At 46.8% G+C, this 16,306-nt stretch overlaps 5 protein-coding genes across 5 annotated transcripts; 2 read left to right on the top strand and 3 right to left on the bottom strand.

Moving 5' to 3' along the window:
- Positions 1-585: 585 nt before the first annotated feature.
- On the bottom strand, positions 586-1,027 carry EV420DRAFT_606128 (uncharacterized protein). Its single transcript, XM_060482779.1, has one exon. It carries the CDS (start codon positions 919-921, stop codon positions 634-636), a length of 288 nt encoding a protein of 95 aa, XP_060328617.1. The 5' UTR covers positions 922-1,027; the 3' UTR covers positions 586-633.
- A 213-nt stretch (positions 1,028-1,240) lies between these two features.
- EV420DRAFT_1765795 (uncharacterized protein) lies at positions 1,241-3,723 on the top strand (the record flags this gene model as incomplete). The annotated part of the gene is made up of 13 exons (XM_060480842.1): positions 1,241-1,338; positions 1,390-1,412; positions 1,480-1,772; positions 1,823-1,899; positions 1,954-2,042; positions 2,096-2,203; positions 2,258-2,302; positions 2,356-2,496; positions 2,546-2,679; positions 2,730-3,011; positions 3,069-3,146; positions 3,197-3,250; positions 3,304-3,723. 13 exons carry the CDS (start codon positions 1,241-1,243, stop codon positions 3,586-3,588), a joined length of 1,707 nt encoding a protein of 568 aa, XP_060328618.1. The 3' UTR covers positions 3,589-3,723.
- A 4,211-nt stretch (positions 3,724-7,934) lies between these two features.
- EV420DRAFT_1645124 (uncharacterized protein) lies at positions 7,935-8,270 on the bottom strand (the record flags this gene model as incomplete). The annotated part of the gene is made up of 2 exons (XM_060477738.1): positions 7,935-8,116; positions 8,174-8,270. The coding sequence occupies 2 exons, from the start codon at positions 8,268-8,270 to the stop codon at positions 7,935-7,937; spliced, it is 279 nt and encodes a 92-aa protein (XP_060328619.1).
- An 898-nt stretch (positions 8,271-9,168) lies between these two features.
- On the bottom strand, positions 9,169-10,773 carry EV420DRAFT_1765798 (uncharacterized protein; the record flags this gene model as incomplete). Its single annotated transcript, XM_060480843.1, has 4 exons — positions 10,526-10,773; positions 9,691-10,471; positions 9,264-9,635; positions 9,169-9,200 (listed from the first exon to the last, which is right to left on the bottom strand). Exons 1-4 carry the CDS (start codon positions 10,694-10,696, stop codon positions 9,169-9,171), a joined length of 1,356 nt encoding a protein of 451 aa, XP_060328620.1. The 5' UTR covers positions 10,697-10,773.
- A 545-nt stretch (positions 10,774-11,318) lies between these two features.
- Positions 11,319-12,689, top strand: EV420DRAFT_1749537 (uncharacterized protein; the record flags this gene model as incomplete). The annotated part of the gene is made up of 5 exons (XM_060480285.1): positions 11,319-11,370; positions 11,429-11,520; positions 11,583-11,613; positions 11,668-11,845; positions 11,890-12,689. 5 exons carry the CDS (start codon positions 11,319-11,321, stop codon positions 12,596-12,598), a joined length of 1,062 nt encoding a protein of 353 aa, XP_060328621.1. The 3' UTR covers positions 12,599-12,689.
- Positions 12,690-16,306: the final 3,617 nt, after the last annotated feature.

Here is a 16,306-nt window from a genome sequence, read left to right on the forward strand (position 1 = left end):
AGGAATATGTACAAGGGTATCGCTGAGTCACGGCGAGATAGCATTGGTATGATTGCTCAAGGTAAGTCACCGGGGTCTCAACAAGAAACGGCCCGGCAAGCATCGGGTCCTGGCAGAAGCCGCCGGCAACTCTGTTGATCTCCTCCTTCGACATTTCGACATGTCGTATCGGAATAGATGCGCCGCCAGCCATCTCTCACCCTATCTTCAGCCCTCCGACGCGACACTCAGGAATCCTCGTTACTTTCTTCTGCTCAGCAGCACAGGCCGCCGTGGCCGCGACGTCTGACACCAGAGCGTTTCCATCAACAGGGCTGCATAAAATCTCGGGTCCATAGGGGACTGGAAGTCTATCCTGGCGATGCTGCTGAGAAGATTTGGTCGACTGTCGAGTATCATGGTGCGTATCTGTCTCCTTTTCTTGTCAATGTTAAGTTTCGTGGACGTAGTGATGAGCAGGGGAAAGAACAAGTTAAATACTTCGTAATACCTGGCAATACCGGCCATTACCGGCCATTACCGGGGAATACCGAGTGATACCCGGTATTCCCGAGTATTACCGGGTATTTGGAGGATTCAGGCATTTTTGTCTCTACACCAGCATCATAATTTTTTCAACGTTTCGCGTCGACGTCAAACGAATTTACCGTCAAGTAAACTTTGACTGCCGGCTGTACGATGGTCTGAAGAGTTGCTGAAGTTTGTATCGCCTTGAGAAGGGCACTGGCACATACCTGGCTCTACACTCGGGGTTATATGTAACTCCGTTCTCAACAGCAATCTGGGTAAAAGAAAATCTTGCACGGTGATCATCAAGGTCAAGGATACAATGTTTGAGGTAATGCGCACGTTTCTCGAAGCTGGCAGACAGATAAATACGACAACCGGGACCAAAACGACGACGAAGAATTTCTGATGCATTATGGGTCAGTGAGATCTACACCGGCTACGCTTGACTTGCTTTGCTCAATCTTGGCACTAGGGCCCTCTACAACGTTGACGCCATCATTAAGCGCCTACGACGACGAAGACGGAGGTAAAGATCAAAACATTTCAAAGTCAGGCCATTGTCGTTACACATGCCGGCCCTTAGCCACCACCAGGGCGCTTATCACTCACCATCTCTACGAAAAGATGGCAGGTGGGCTTGTAGCGACCTGAATTGTAACAGTCATTAACTTTGACGTTCTAGGCAGCGTAGGTCATTGGCAGAGGCTATAGCTCCACTTTTCTACTACCAATGTCGTCTCTTCGCCGACGTATACGACCCGCCAGCCACGGTTTTGTGGTGAAAAGGCTCCCGCCCTCCCACCGGCACTCAGGACCCTCTGCTCCTTGGTAGGAAACGTCCATTCTTTATGCTGAAGTCGCGAACTGACCCTGCTGAAGGCCTTGGATAAATCTTAACGACGGTACGTCATCTTTGTCCAGGACTCGATGTTGCAACGATTGAGTAACTTATTTAAGATTTGTTTGCAGAAGTTGATGAAAAACAGCTCAGATCAGAGGCGCCCCCTATTCCAGAACTGTGCGACCACATCAACTGCGACGGTTGTTGGAGAGGCTATCCTCAGTCTCGTTTCCCGAACTGGACCCCTTCTCAAGTCAGACGTAGCCAAATACTTTATGCTATTAAAGACTACGACCAGGACATTCCATGCACGATTCATCATGTTGACGTTGACAACCGCGGCTATTTCATGGACTCAGGGAAGCACGAGGCTACAGAAGAAACGAAGGATAGTTTCTGGGGAGTTCTCATTCACCAACACGTACGTGTCCTACTCTCGAGCCCATGCTTCATCATCTAAGGTCCGTTCAGAGGCCGGCGAGCACGCGTGTCCGGGCGCTATTTGTTGAAAACATGTCAGGGCCAGTGTTGCAAATGCTTGGTGCAAAGTCCGCTCGGTTCCCGTCCATTCAATTGCTTAACTGACCGGCGCGTATTTTTAGATACAATATAGAACCGTTTTTCTTCTCATCATCACTATCATGGATACCATCGCGTTTCCAGGAAGATGTTCAGCCGGGAAGGGGAGACCGTAAGTTCAGCTCCAGTTTGTGACATTTGTATTTACCCATCAGCTATGGGTAGATATCACTATCACGTTAACATTCCTCAAAACCATGGATGCGGTCGTTGCAAGCGACCATTCTTCGACTCTTTCCAAGTCATCAACAACTAGCGAAGATACTCTCGCTCGTGAGTATTGTTTTCGGTGATTCGATTTATCCCCTGAACGGCACTTCTGAGCAGGTGAACAAGTAATCAATACCCAAGCCCCTTTGGTCCTACGGTCCGGTAAGCACTCGGATTAGCAACGTGTCGTTCCCTAGTTCATTCATCTTTTCCAGGCGATGGCTGCTCCTTAGTGCTCGATCTCCTCGCAGTCCATCTTATTCGAAACGTAGATGGCAATACCCTCATATCATATCATAATTCTGATCGCGAGGCAACGTCTGCCCCATACCTTCACGAACGGATACGCTTTGCAGGTGGCACCTGGACTTCGAAATCATCGTTCCTCTGCTCACAACTTCTTAGGTCAAAGTGTGTACTGGCAAAATATATTCCAACGATCTCCGGATCCTACTTTTGTATTACTGACATTCATTTGGCACGCCATGTATGCCTGGGATGAGGCACTTGAGGCGTTATATGCACACATTTGTTGGCTAGTACGTCCCCTCCACATTAGTGTCCGACGACGGTTCTTACCTCACACCAGGAAACCAGTGTGTTAGAACCTTCAAACATCTTTCTCACACGGGAACTGCACATTATCCGAGCGCATCATCTACATCATTCTTCTTTATTGGAAGATATGAGAAAAGCCGTTGACTTCATACACAAAACCCCCAATCCCGCTATGGACAATCTACCCGAAGAAGAAAAGCAACTTAGTCGGACGTTACTGGAGAAGGAATGTCGAAATCTGCTTTCGGAAATCGACCGACTGGAGATGAGCCGGCGCATGCAGGATAAGCGGCTTAAAAATGTCATGAATTTAGTAAGTGGTGGGTCTGTTAGCGCAATTGACCTAGCTGATCGGAGCTGTTACTACCAGGTGTTCAGCAGCGTCAATATCAACGACAGTAAACGCGTGAAGGAGTTAACTGAGGCTGCTGTAAGGGACAGCGCGGCGGTATGTCTCATCCTCTGGTCGGCTAGTTCGGATAACTGATTCCATTCAAGATGAAACAAATATCCTACCTCACTATGATCTTTCTTCCCTCTTCTTTCGTTGCCGTATGTGTTCCAGATCACGCTTGCCCAAATACTATTGACCATCACTATTCTAGGCTATTTTTGGAATGAATGTTCGAGAGCTCATTGGCCCCCAGGCCAAAGGGAGTCTACCACATTACTTTGAAGTTGCTGCTCCCTTGACGTTGCTAACAATATGGATCGTAATGGCTTTCCAGAGTAAATACTTCTTTGACTCTGGAGCTACATTTTGGATGCGCCTTCTGTGGCCGTGGATGCTGTTCAACCTGGTGTTTAGGAACCGGAAGGAGAAGAAGGAGGATTTTCCGTTGAATAGTTTTGATGCTTTTCGGACGAATGGATACTCAGCGGGACAATGATGAGTCCATGTTTATCAAAATACTTTCTGCTATAACATCCTATGTATAATGTATTTTGGTACTGCTATCCCCTCATTTATGGACACGAGTATTTATGCATTTATTGAACTGGAAACTAAATAAGAGAAATATCAGAAAACAATGATACAAGGTGAAGGATTACAAAATAATTGGGAATAGAATGATAAGGTACAGAAATATGATACAATTGTGATTTTTTGGATGCGGTTGAAGGAGAAATAAAACGTCCGTGCAATTCTTTTCGTGAATACTACCTCGATCAATTCTTGGGCGCCTAAGAGGAGACTGGCACTAAGCAAGTAATATAACCTCTCTATATCCAGCAATATTTTATCCAGGTACTCAAATAGAGACATGAAATCAAGACTTTCCAGCTGATAATACTCAGAGATCTGCTCGGAGCGCGAGTGGTGCTGATTCGGATCATTCGGTTACCACGACTGTGCCCGGGAAGGGGGTTCATTTCGATAGGACTACACGCTACGAGATACAATGCAGTCCAGAAATAAGCCAAAGTCATCTTGATAGAGCAGTAGGCCTGTTTTACCTGTTTGAAAGTTGATGCTCACTTCGCAGTGCCGCTGCCAGTGCGAAAATCAGAAATCTCAATCTTGCTCGGCCCAACGGTCCGGAACCCATTTAGCTTTCCCACGAGGGCCGCGGCGGTTCTCGGCATCAGTTGTTTTACGGTGACAAGTGACAACAAACATTGCTCTTGCCACCATCCTACGTGGACATTGAACTTGACCTGTCGAGTGAACACAAATCGTGTCTGTGACTCCTCACTCTACGAGCCAACCGTGATAAGAATTGAGCGGGAGCCATGGCAGATTAATCGACGAAATCCGTGATATATTTCAAGTTACGGCAATGGACACAGAACAATGGTACTCAGTGACCAGATTCAAGTTGTTAACACACGTTTACGGTAATTTCATGTCAGGACACATCCTCGCTCGCTCGAACTGGGAAGCCGCGAGTTATCTCCAATTTATCTTCGGTCGTATCCTGACTTGTTTTTTGTTAGGAGAAACCCAGATTACCGATGAAACTCCCGTTTGAAAGCGAACTCAGAGGATACTACGGTCCGGATATCTGAGATCAGATTCTTGTTCCCAATCACCACCAAGGTAGCTGTCTACTACGCTTACACGATGCGGAAGCATCTTATATTTATTCCCGTTAGATGGCATCGCTAACATATACTCTACCACAGGAAGTAATCGACACCATCATCAAGGAGTTCGATAATGACCAGCCAGGCGGGTTAGGGCATTTACGCAGCGTTCTATGGCCCCTGTAAAATGTTCATTCCAAGAACCAGACACCAACTCCTGCCAGATAGTACTATCTGCCCCAACCGCCAGTACGAAGAATATCTTGCCTTATGTTATTCCTCGTTCCATGTTTCGTCCTCTTTGACAATCCTCACAATTATCAAGACCGTTAACCCACCACTGTCCGTCGGGCGCATACGATGTCCACCAGAACGGATTCCCCTGCTCTACGTTGCATCTAATCGAAATCAAGCTCTCTGGGATGGACTGAAGATCGTTATCTCAGAGATTTATTGATTCTCGCGTCGCATTCTTTCCGATCCATCACCCTAGAGCACAATCATTTCCTGATTCTAACCCTTCCTATCTCGCTCGCCCAAATCTCCTGCTTCATGATGACCATCAATAACAACGACCGTCCGTCATTCAGCGCTTATTTCGATGCTTCTTGTCGACCATGCATTACCGATCTGTTTCTCCATAAAACGAGGCAGACACTGGAGATCGTTCTGTCACTCACTTCTCTCAGACTGAATTCGTTCAGGCTGCGTGTTCTTTACGTGTTGCTAGAGGAGGAGCACCACGGCGCTTATGATGCGCTCGCTTGAAGTCACAATTTCAAACGCCTATTACATGTCCGCTTTCTCCGAGATGGTCACCCGCTGCTGATATCTCTACAGACCGGTCCAATTTTCTTTCTATTCAACACTAGAAAATATGTATCTTCAATTGGTGGATAGGTCATATCGAGAGCTACCCTGTCATGCGATGCTCTTCCTCATCCACTTATCAGACGAACTACGCTGCCCGAAGGGACCTTGATTCTATTCTGTCCCGCACCTCGCTCGCTGTTGATATCTCCGCCACCAGGTCCTCAGTTATTGAAGAGCCCTCAAACCAGATTTCACCCCACTCGGTATCTTCCAGCCTTGATGAGTCCCACGGTTTTCCGCGTTCAGATTGGCATGTACGATGGTATGCGAGTTGTTTAGTGCTGTCGACTGACATTCTCCGGCTTTCCTAGATAATTGATGAAACTCTCTCGACAACTAACCGGGTCAGAGAGGAGCCACTGTGCAAATTACACACGGGTTGGAGTAACTTCATTTCGATCCTACACTCTCATGCACACACTCCACTGATCCTATATGTCTCGCCTGACCTTTATCAGATCTTCTGCTTCATGAATCGTCAACAACAGCCATCCTCCATTCAGCACTAATTTTGATAGTTCTCGTCAGCTACACATCACCGATCTGTCTTTCCGCAAAATGAGGCACCCGCACATACCAGCGATGTTTTGTCGCCCGCTCTCTCCCCGCCGAATTTTCCCAGACTGCGTGTTCTCGTGGAGGGAGACTTTGATCTGTCACGGCGCTTAATGGACTTGACTAAGCAATCCCTCGACGTCTCATGATTTCAAACCCTGCCAGAAGGTATTACACGTTCGCTTTTCCCTGGACGATCACCCACTGATGATGTCTCGATAGGCCAGTCATCGGACCGAGTGTTTCCCATTCAACACTTGAAAGATATTCTCTATCGGGGTCATGGATTATAACCTTGGTGGTATTAATTTATGTATTGAGCTCAGTATCTTCAACGTCAATCAAGTGGTGAATCGGGCATTTCGAGAGCTTTTCCATTATATTCCTGCACTTCCTCCAATCCATATTTGTTTCGTCGATCTTGACGTGGTGCTGAAACTCTGTGTCGATACCTTTATTGTGTTGGCGGGGATACGGGTCTGGGCCGGTTCCTCTTTCAACACCACGTGCACTTTAGGGCAGGGTTCGTACCATTTCTTTTTCGAGGCGTTTGAGAAGATTGAGAAGGAGAACCCTGATGAGGAGGGGTTCTGGAAGGCGGAGACGATGCAGCGAGAGCTTCGGTATTGGTCGCAGGTGTTCCATGACCAGCACCTGGAGAAGGATACTGATAGTGCTGATCGTCCGTCCTTGATGATTCCCACAAGTACGTAGACGGCAATTTGACCTCGCTGTGAATTAACTTTTACTTTTCAAATTAGCCCCGACGTGAGACCACAGAGTGCGAATGACGTTTCTATATTCCTCGCCAGGCTTCGAGTCCTGCCCAAGCCAAACTTGGGCCTTGCCTCGGTCATTTCGGGCATAGTTTGAGTCTGAGAAGTTCTAGTCAGGACTGATACCAATCTGGTGCGTGTATCAACTCGATTATGTTCCTTTCGGAATGGCTTCCAATTGCCAACGAATGAGAATGTTATTTTGGAATATGCAGTAAGCCGTGATGAATTCTCGAACTTGTTTTCTTAGGTATTTGTTAAAATTTGCCTGGTGTATTAAATAAGTACCAGGGACATGAATGATGCACTGCGCAGCACCCAAGTAGGTACTGTCTTCGCTTTGGATTGCAGCACTGCAGATTTACTTATTGTTGTGAGGCGCTATGAAACAACGACTTCGAGGCGAAATCCATGCGCAGTCGTGTCTTGTTACGACACTCTCCAAACGTGTCGAACAAACTTCCGAGCTTCTACCCCGCAGCATTGAGAACGAGTCATATTTCACGTGCCCTTGACGCGTAGCTTCAGGCCTCTTCAGGCACACTCATTCACGTCAGTATTAAGCCAAGCTATTCACACACACTCAATGAAAGGGTTACAGTTATATGCGCGATAGCGAACACTGATTCATATCTGATGGCCCTTCCACTTCGTTTCCCAAGCCCAGCGACTTGGCGTTTCTCATCACTTCTAATCTATCCTAAGCGCTCCGAATCTCATGAACCAATAAGCAGGGAGTAGCAGTGGTAACGATGAGGATGTATTGATGCCAGGTGTGGGTTGGAATGATACATATGTAGGTATTATGGATGATGCTAACGGATACTAGGTAGAGCACAATGCAAAGTGTACATAGAATGGCGAGGAGAGGGACGGGAATTTTCAAGGTAACGAAAGCATTCGATGGCCATAAATATTATGCGAAGGGTCCATGATGGGATGGATATGTAACTAGGACAGTGGGGGTAGCCTGGCAGCCATCCTAGTTAACCGTTCACGGAGGGCTATCCATGAGAGCGTTCCCACTGAGAAAACGTCCGCTTAGGAGCGTAGGCGCGTTCTGGAGGTTGGATAGGCGAGCGTGCGAGCTCGGTAGTTGTGTAAGGGTTGGGAGGAGGACGGCGTTGGAAGGTCCGACGGTAGCGCCACACTAGGGTGAACCCTAGAAGCAATAGAATGAAGAGGACTGTGCACGCGAAAGTCAGTACGAATCCTAGCAGAGAAAGGGTAGACTGGGACGCACTAGTGCACACTATGATGGCTGTGAGCACCGGCCAACTGAGGTTATACCCATCGTCCTCGCCAGCATTGGAGACATTGGCGATGTAAATGGCGGGCATGGCTACGCGAAAAAAAAGTCAGGTTTTCAAGCTTCGAATGCCAGACAGAGCTGAGAGCCTTACCTTCTGAAAATACCCCGCGGTGGTGTGAGTCAAGGGCTGTGACGCGCAATTACGTCCTTTATATACGGGTTGCGGCTCCGAGGGTGTTGACTTGGCGCAAAGAAGGGATCACCGGAGGAGGGTCGGAACAGTCGTGTTTGCCGCCCGCGGCTCTCAGTGTGTGTGGGCACCGACGCCACAAGGGTCCCAAGACGAAGCCTGCGGGGGAGGCGCTTATCGTCATGGAGGCACACCCATCAAAAGTGGGTCACAAGGCCTTAGAGGGGACAGCGTGGATAAACGTTTACCCGAAAGGTTTACTGAGGGAAGTTCCGATACTAGGAAAGGACAACCGGATGGAACGAGTCAGCGAGAGGAAGACGCAGCAGCATGTCGTCGGCGCACAAGTTGATAGGAATCAGCGGAGGATCGTCACCGTCTGGGTGCTGGATTGCTGGATCGTCTTGGCTAAAATGACTCATTGAATGCGATTGATGCATTGGTGTTGGCGGTTTGTGTCTCCACCTTCTCTATGATTAATAGTAACTAATAAAGTCTAGAGCATCAGAGGGCGCCTAATCCTTATATGTTCCGAAGACACCGCGCACTATTTTGGAACAAACGACAGACAAAGTTGATCCTTACAGTGGGGGTGAGCCGGGGTGAGTTGGGTATTCTGCTGTTACTTCAGGTGATGGTTCAAGCGAGAAAGGCGTTGTGCAACGTGGATTCAACATGGACACGGGTCCTAAAGGTCCGGCCCGGATTGCCGATCCTTCGAGGAAATTCATGGTTACAGGAATAAAATAGGCGAGACGCGAATACTCAGATGTAAGATATCGCTCAACATATTCTCTTAGAATATGTGGAAATTTCCGCCTACAACTTCTAAGAAAGCCAGGAAGAGTCAGTCAGTCGTCACAATTCGGTATATATAAATAACTCACGTACCATTCTTGTACAAACCAACCTGAACACGCGCAATCTGGTGACTCATCAAAATAGGGAGATTTTCTCTGATGACGGATTTCATTGGGGAATGCTTCGAGGCTCGTGTCTTAGCGCTTGTCACGAGCAGAGTGACAACAAGCGAGCGGATGGAAGTCCGAGATAGAGCGATATCCAATCTCTTCCAACCAGTGTAGTCCGCTAATTTTTTAACCTGATTTGTCGTTACGCAGACAAAAAGGTGTACACAGGAGCATTGCATAGCTGGGTACCTCTCGAAATGTTCAATCCACCAGTTGAAGACGTCTAGACGACAATCCTTTATCTCGATTATGATAGATTTCAAGCATTCAATAGGGAGATGCTGGGACTGATCTGTAAGGGAATGCATCAGCGAGTGATCATCCCGGAGAAACAGAGCACGTAATACCTGGTGGCGGTGTTATTAATTGTGAGACGCGAAGCACTTCGAGGGATTGTGCAGTCAAGCCCATGAACCGCCGCGCCTGATCAAACTGGCCAATTTCGTCTAGAAAGACGTCAAGAATACGCAGGCTCTGCAGATTCACAGGGGAGAGAGCAGGCGATAAAATCATGGCTGGTATCTGATTCATTTTCCGGAGAGATAGTTCAGTGATACGCGGCCGATGGGAAGCATCGAAATTAGCGCTGAAGGGAGGACGGTCGTTGTCATCGATCGTGGTCTTGAAGCAGGAGAACTGACGAAGGTTGGGTAAGTGGGATAAGAATGAATAGAAAGCATTGGAATCAGGAAAATGCGTATGCATAAGGGTGATGGATACGAAGGAGCGCGATGCCAGGGAATCGATGAATCTCTGAGATAGGGATTTCCAGTCCATCCCACAGAGCTTGATTTTATTGACGTTGGGGAGCACGCCGATGAGGAAAGGAAATTCCGTTAGGGTGGATATCGTGCAATATCCACCATAGCGAATCCGGGATTGAAATTTAATGGTAAGGGACGTAACAAACGAGTGGACTTGTGAGCGTGCAAGGAATTTTTGATCCTCGTGAATCGACCGAATCGTGATCTCTCGGAACAAGTGCTCTCGAGTTCTTCGGACAAAAATCCTGCTGACGAGGCCACACGATTTGAGGGTGCGCCATGCAATCCTGGCGTCTGAATCGTTATGTATTTCATCAATGATGGCGTCGATGAGTTCCTGCGGAAGGGAGTACATAAGAGTGGTCTAGAGAACAGATGGATCAGCGATAGGAATATCGTTCACCATGAACGTAGTTACGTTGCTGGTAGTGTTAGGACGACAACGACGATAAGCAGTGGATGCTATCTGGTCTCTGTGGTACGATAAATTGGGTGCCGCTATTTCGATCATATTTCTCGTGAAATTCTGGAGGATGTCATACATAGCATGAAAGAGACCTAGAACGAGACCCAAGGCCATATGTTGCATCGTTCTTAGATGGCGCTGGCAGCCTTGAGTATCAGATTTAGAGTGTGCTTCTGTTTCCTTATCGCTAGGTCCAAGAGGGAAAAATGGAATGATAGGCGCTCGCGGTAAAATTATAATTTGAGTAAATCGTACGAACCCTGCCCTAAAGTGCATGTGGTCATGGATGGACCGGGCCGGGTTCCTTACATTGTGTTGAACGGCAGATCCATTAAGCACCAAGTCAAAGGGGTGTTCCGCCTGTAGCAGCACGTAGGGAACGCGCGGCCTGGACGAATTCAGCGGGGAGAGAGCAGATGATAAGATTATCTCTGAGATCTGTATCATTTTACGGAAAGACAGATCGGTGATGCGTCACGGTGGTCGATGACTCGGAGAGGCATCCAAGTTGCAACTGAACGTGGGATGGTCGCGGCTATCGATGGTCAGTGATCTGAAGAAGGTCTTGCAAGCGAGATAGGAAGGAATAGAAAGCGATGGAATCTGATATGTTAGAGAATCAATGAATCTCTGAGATAACAATCTCCAGTCTACTTAATATAAATGTGCTGATAGTTCAATATATATTTGAAGTTGAAGACCCTCTTTGACAACCGCCAAAGGAAGATATCAAAGTTGTCTACCAATGACCGCTAACAGCGTAAAGTCACGTGGTGAAGTTGGCGTCCATTTCGAAAGTGAAAATTCGTTCCCCTTTCTCCCGGAGCTTTGATCAAGCCAATCACTTTTGTTCAGATATTTTCAACTCTATTCAGCGTCGCTACTCCAGAAATCAACGCTTCAGCTTTACTAGTGGGAAAAGCAGTATTTCATTCTCAAATCCAAACGTTCGTTGAGTCAGTTGTAAAATACTGCCTACTATATTTCTGACTTTCTTTCTGCCGTATAGATGTCACTCCACTCGGAATCCACTCCCTCTCGTACGTTTAATGATGTCTCTGTCTCGCCTGATGTTTATCCATTTCCCCCCAAAGTCTCTCCAGTGCCGCTATCTCACGGCCGAATCAAAGATCTCTTACGTTGCAACGACCCGCTCGTCGAAGCCGAAAAAATGGCTTTACACTTATTGGTCGACGAAGCGCCTGCTACTCTAGCAAATCTGGACCAACAGATCATCGAAATGCGCCAGACGCTCAACTCCCTTATCCAGAAGTGACAACTCGTCCAATCTGACTTCGACGATGTTCCCCAGACAGAAATCAATGGGACAGCCTCAAGAAGCTCACGGCTCTGAAACTATTACAGATCACAAGCCTAACTCATACCTCCTTGGATCCATCAGAACTCCCACAGATCACTCTCCCTACTGTCACATCCCTGCGCATTTCCGAACAAGAGCACAATTTAGGTGCCGGGATAATTTCCAAGATCATCGAGAATAATATCCTCATCCTACCATCTTTATCCACTTTGAAGGTTCAAATTTTCCATGGCAGTATTCCCTCTTTTCCTCTCTCCCATCAGCTCCCGAATTCTCTTACGACGCTCATAATCCGGGATGCCATGGAGAGCCCTGACAACGTTCAGCGAGTTCTCCAATTTCTCGAAACTGTACCTTACGTCAACACATTGGTGATTGATGGACGACGTTGTAGCGAGTTTTTCGAAAGTCTCACCATTCAGCCGGGGAAGGACATCATTTTACCGAACCTCCGCATTCTTCTATTCCAAGGGCGTCATCAACCTTTCCCTGATCCAGTCATCCTTGACTTTCTTGAGTCACGATGTCGAAGGGATGGTGATGATGCTGGCGGTGGGGCTGTTAATGGAAAGGACCGTGATGACGGCCAGCCCCAATGGGTTTTCCTGGAGGAGATCGATCTGTCTAAGGTGGAGCTTGTTCCACAGTACAGAAATCACCTGGATGAACTTCGTCAAAGAGTGAGGATCGTATACACTTCCTAAACAGATGAATATGTAGGGCTTTTCTTCAGTCCTTATGTACATTATCTGTTTTGCTACCATTTTCTATCTACACTGACCGCCAAAAATAAAGAAGCAGCCTTAACAGGCGGTTCTCTCTGATGTTTGAACGTAATATATTGATGTAAAATATGAGAAATAGTTGTGAAACTCAAATCTAATGAGAACGAAACATGAAAATCACCATGTGTGTTACGTCGGGCCCAACTTCAAAGGTAAAAGGTAATGCAAAGCGAGGCCAAAGTTCCGTCTGCATACTTGTGGAAATCATCAAGAACGACTGTCAGCACTACCAACACCCTTCTCCAGGCGATGGTCATGAAATGCCTGCGACCAATACCTAAGGTCTCGCTGCATCTTCTGTGCCTTCCAAAACACATCCTCATCAGGGCCCTTCGTCTCGATCTTCTCAAACGCCCCAAAAAAAGAGATTGTCATCGAACCACATCTCCCCGTGGACGAATTCGTGCAAAGACGTAACTCCACCTTAGAACTCCCACAGCTGCGTAGCAGACTCCTCCCAGTAGTAACATTCATGGCAATCCTCGGGTCCAGCCTTCAGCACAAAGTTTGCTGAGGCGCACGAGGATGGATCCCAGAAGAGAGGGTGCGGTTCTTCAAAATGGAAGTTATACATGAACATGAGGATGAGGCGGCCGTGATCGTAAAAGTCTCCACCAGTCTGAGTAAAGAGACCAGCCCTCATCGGACACCTTCCCCAGTCGGTTGATAGCGATCTTCGGGGTTCCATTCTAAGACTTGGTCCAAGACTGACTTTTGCCATGGGTAGTGGTCGTACTGCACCTAAGTAGGTTGTTAGCTACTGCAGTGGAACTGAAATGACAGCGCACCAAAAGCTTTATCTGTTTTTCGCTTAGAATCATGTCTTGAGGCTCATAGAGGATTGGCAGAACACTGCAGTAAATGGAATGAGTCAGTCAAACGACAGAAATTTCATGAATTTATACTCGCCCCTGCAGGCCGGGCCTTTTGTGATTTGAGCGTCTATAAGACCATATCCGGTACCCTATAAAAATGCCCATTGCCGGTGCTCGATGTAGAAACTAATGGAAGATCAATTGGACGATGCAGAAAGAGTCAAAAATCATGGGAAGGCAACGCGAGGGTTCCGAGTGTTATATTGACCTTCCCGGATGACGGATCTGTGGAAGCGTTAGAAGCTGCATTACTAGATGTTTACTGTATGCGATGCACAGTATCACTGTGACCAGACTTAAGACCTTCTGTGTTTAGTCGTGCATCAGAGGCAATAATAACAATGGTATTATCGAGTTCATACCTTGGGTAGCGGAAAGAGGTAGTCCCAATTGACAATTATCTTGGTCGAATTCAGTGTTCAACGCGCCATAAAGCGGCACGTATATCAAAGATTTTGTGGATGTGAAACAATGAGTTATAGCTGGCCAACAGATCAGATCAGATCAGCGGTCGCGCAGAGAGCGAGTTGTATACACATACCGGTTTAATTTCTGGCCCTATCGTGTAGTATACTTCGCTCTCCCGTGGGGATGGAACATCAGGTAAACCTGTGGAATACGGTTCGGTGAGTGTCTACATAAAACGGTAAAGGAATCTACTCACTTAATGACGACCCTCATCATAATCAAAGAATCGTCCGGCCATGGGCGAGATTGTCATGTCCGAAGATTATTCTATGACTGCTTCGCGAGCTGCAATAGGTCAGCACGAGTGTGAAAACACAAAAATGGTGCACGTACCACCTCGTCCAAGACGGAGCAATCTTTTAATGCAATATACTTTCCTCCAACTAATTTGAGAGCACGATATATCTGACGAGGACCCACATAACTCACGTTCATCTCAAAACCGAGCCATGGACCTGCATACATGTGGCAGGTATGGGTTCTCCAGCAATGCTGCAATGCAAGAGCAGCATAACATCGATGTGCCGCCAGTCCCTCGGCGCCCCTGGACCCTAGTTCGCTGACATCCTTCAAGGTTCCGAACTTCCCTGCAACAAGAGTAGGACTCTGCAGTGTCGAAAACACATCAAGTCACAAAACAGAATGAAAAGAACTGGCACACCAAGACACATTCCGGTTTGAAGATATCGTGGTTATAGTGTACAAAAATTATCTGCATACAGGTACTACAGGAGATCAGCTAAAACAGGTACCTGTTTGGCACACACCTAGTTGTTTCTCCATCTCCCGGCACTTTTATGCATCCTTATAGGTGTAACTGCATTTACTAGTACTTGTCGCTGTACTGTAAGAAGCTATTCCCAAGTACTTTTTGAGAACATCCGTGTTGGGTCCGCAAAGATCCGGGCATTGCCGAGACGCCGAACCGGCCGCTGATGGCACATTCACACCAAGCCTCGAGTTTGTATGAATAATATAAGTCTATGCCAATGCAGTAACACCCTCGGAATATATATAATAATCAATGAATAGACAAGAATGTTTTATAAAAATACAAAAGAACTCTACAAACCTCAGAATTTCACTTTCAGTTGACTTGCAGTACAAAGCCAGACCCAAAATCGAGACATCATCGCAGAATTCTATGTAGAACCTCAGTGTGAAAGGGTGATAATATATTTGGCATGTTTTTGAGAGGATATAATACTTGCCCAGATTTATGGCATGGGTATATCTATATCATTACTCCCAAGGGGGTCGCAAAAACCGAAAAAATCATATCAGGTCGAAAAAATTTTTAAGGCCTCGATAGACTGACCAACCGCCATGGGAAAAACATACCCACAAGGGAAACATTATGTCATCACTCCGTGTCGGAGTCATCCGCCAGTGCGACCTTTCCGCCTACTTAGTCCTCTCATCCTCAATCAAAATGCTGATAGTATACTATTTTTGTCTGCTAGCGACGATGCTTTCCTACTGTACATGACAGGCACTTCCAATTTGGATCCGTCGAACTTGACTAAATATTTTTACTGCCAGTAATAGGGCTGCGCACCATACCGTATATGGTATACGGCCGTAAAACCATAATCCCAGATGGTCACGGAACTGTCCGTATACCGTACTGTATGATCAGCTTGAAAGCCTTGTCAGTGTCGGTACGGGTACCTTATGGCCATCTACAGCTGTTGACGACCGTGCACTGGAGGACAAAATGACTTTACTTATATAGAGTCACCATAGAGAATTTATGGTATGGTCTGATGGCTTTTGGATGGCTCGAGAGATGAAGAAGATAATATAAGCATGAAGGCAACAGATTTCGGAGGGGAAGACAAGTTAGATGTGTCCGAGATAATGAAGGAACTATAAATCGCACCTATATTGAACTAAGTGGACACACATATGTATCCAAAAGTTACACATGCTACTCTGAATGCAAACAAGACAGCTGCATGGTGCCATTTTGCATGAAAATTTTGCTCTAAAGAAGGCTCTAGATAAGATGCAAGGTGAAGCCGTATTACGACGTTGTACGGCCATATGTAAGAACTCTTGATGGCTACGGAACAACCGTACACTGTACTGTACACATGGTCATTAGTGTGCATTCAGCTTCGGTCCATCTTCTGTATAACGGTTACCAAAAACCGTATAATACGGTGATGGCGCGCAGCCCTAGCCAGTAACTCAATTCTCACTAATCCTGCCGATATCCGGCAGCATGCCATTGGCGTTTTGAGCCTTCGACATCATTTTGACCACTTTTCCAGTGCTCTTT

Source organism: Desarmillaria tabescens (assembly GCF_030435595.1).
Source record: "Desarmillaria tabescens strain CCBAS 213 chromosome Unknown EV420scaffold_27, whole genome shotgun sequence".
Lineage (NCBI taxonomy): Eukaryota > Fungi > Basidiomycota > Agaricomycetes > Agaricales > Physalacriaceae > Desarmillaria > Desarmillaria tabescens.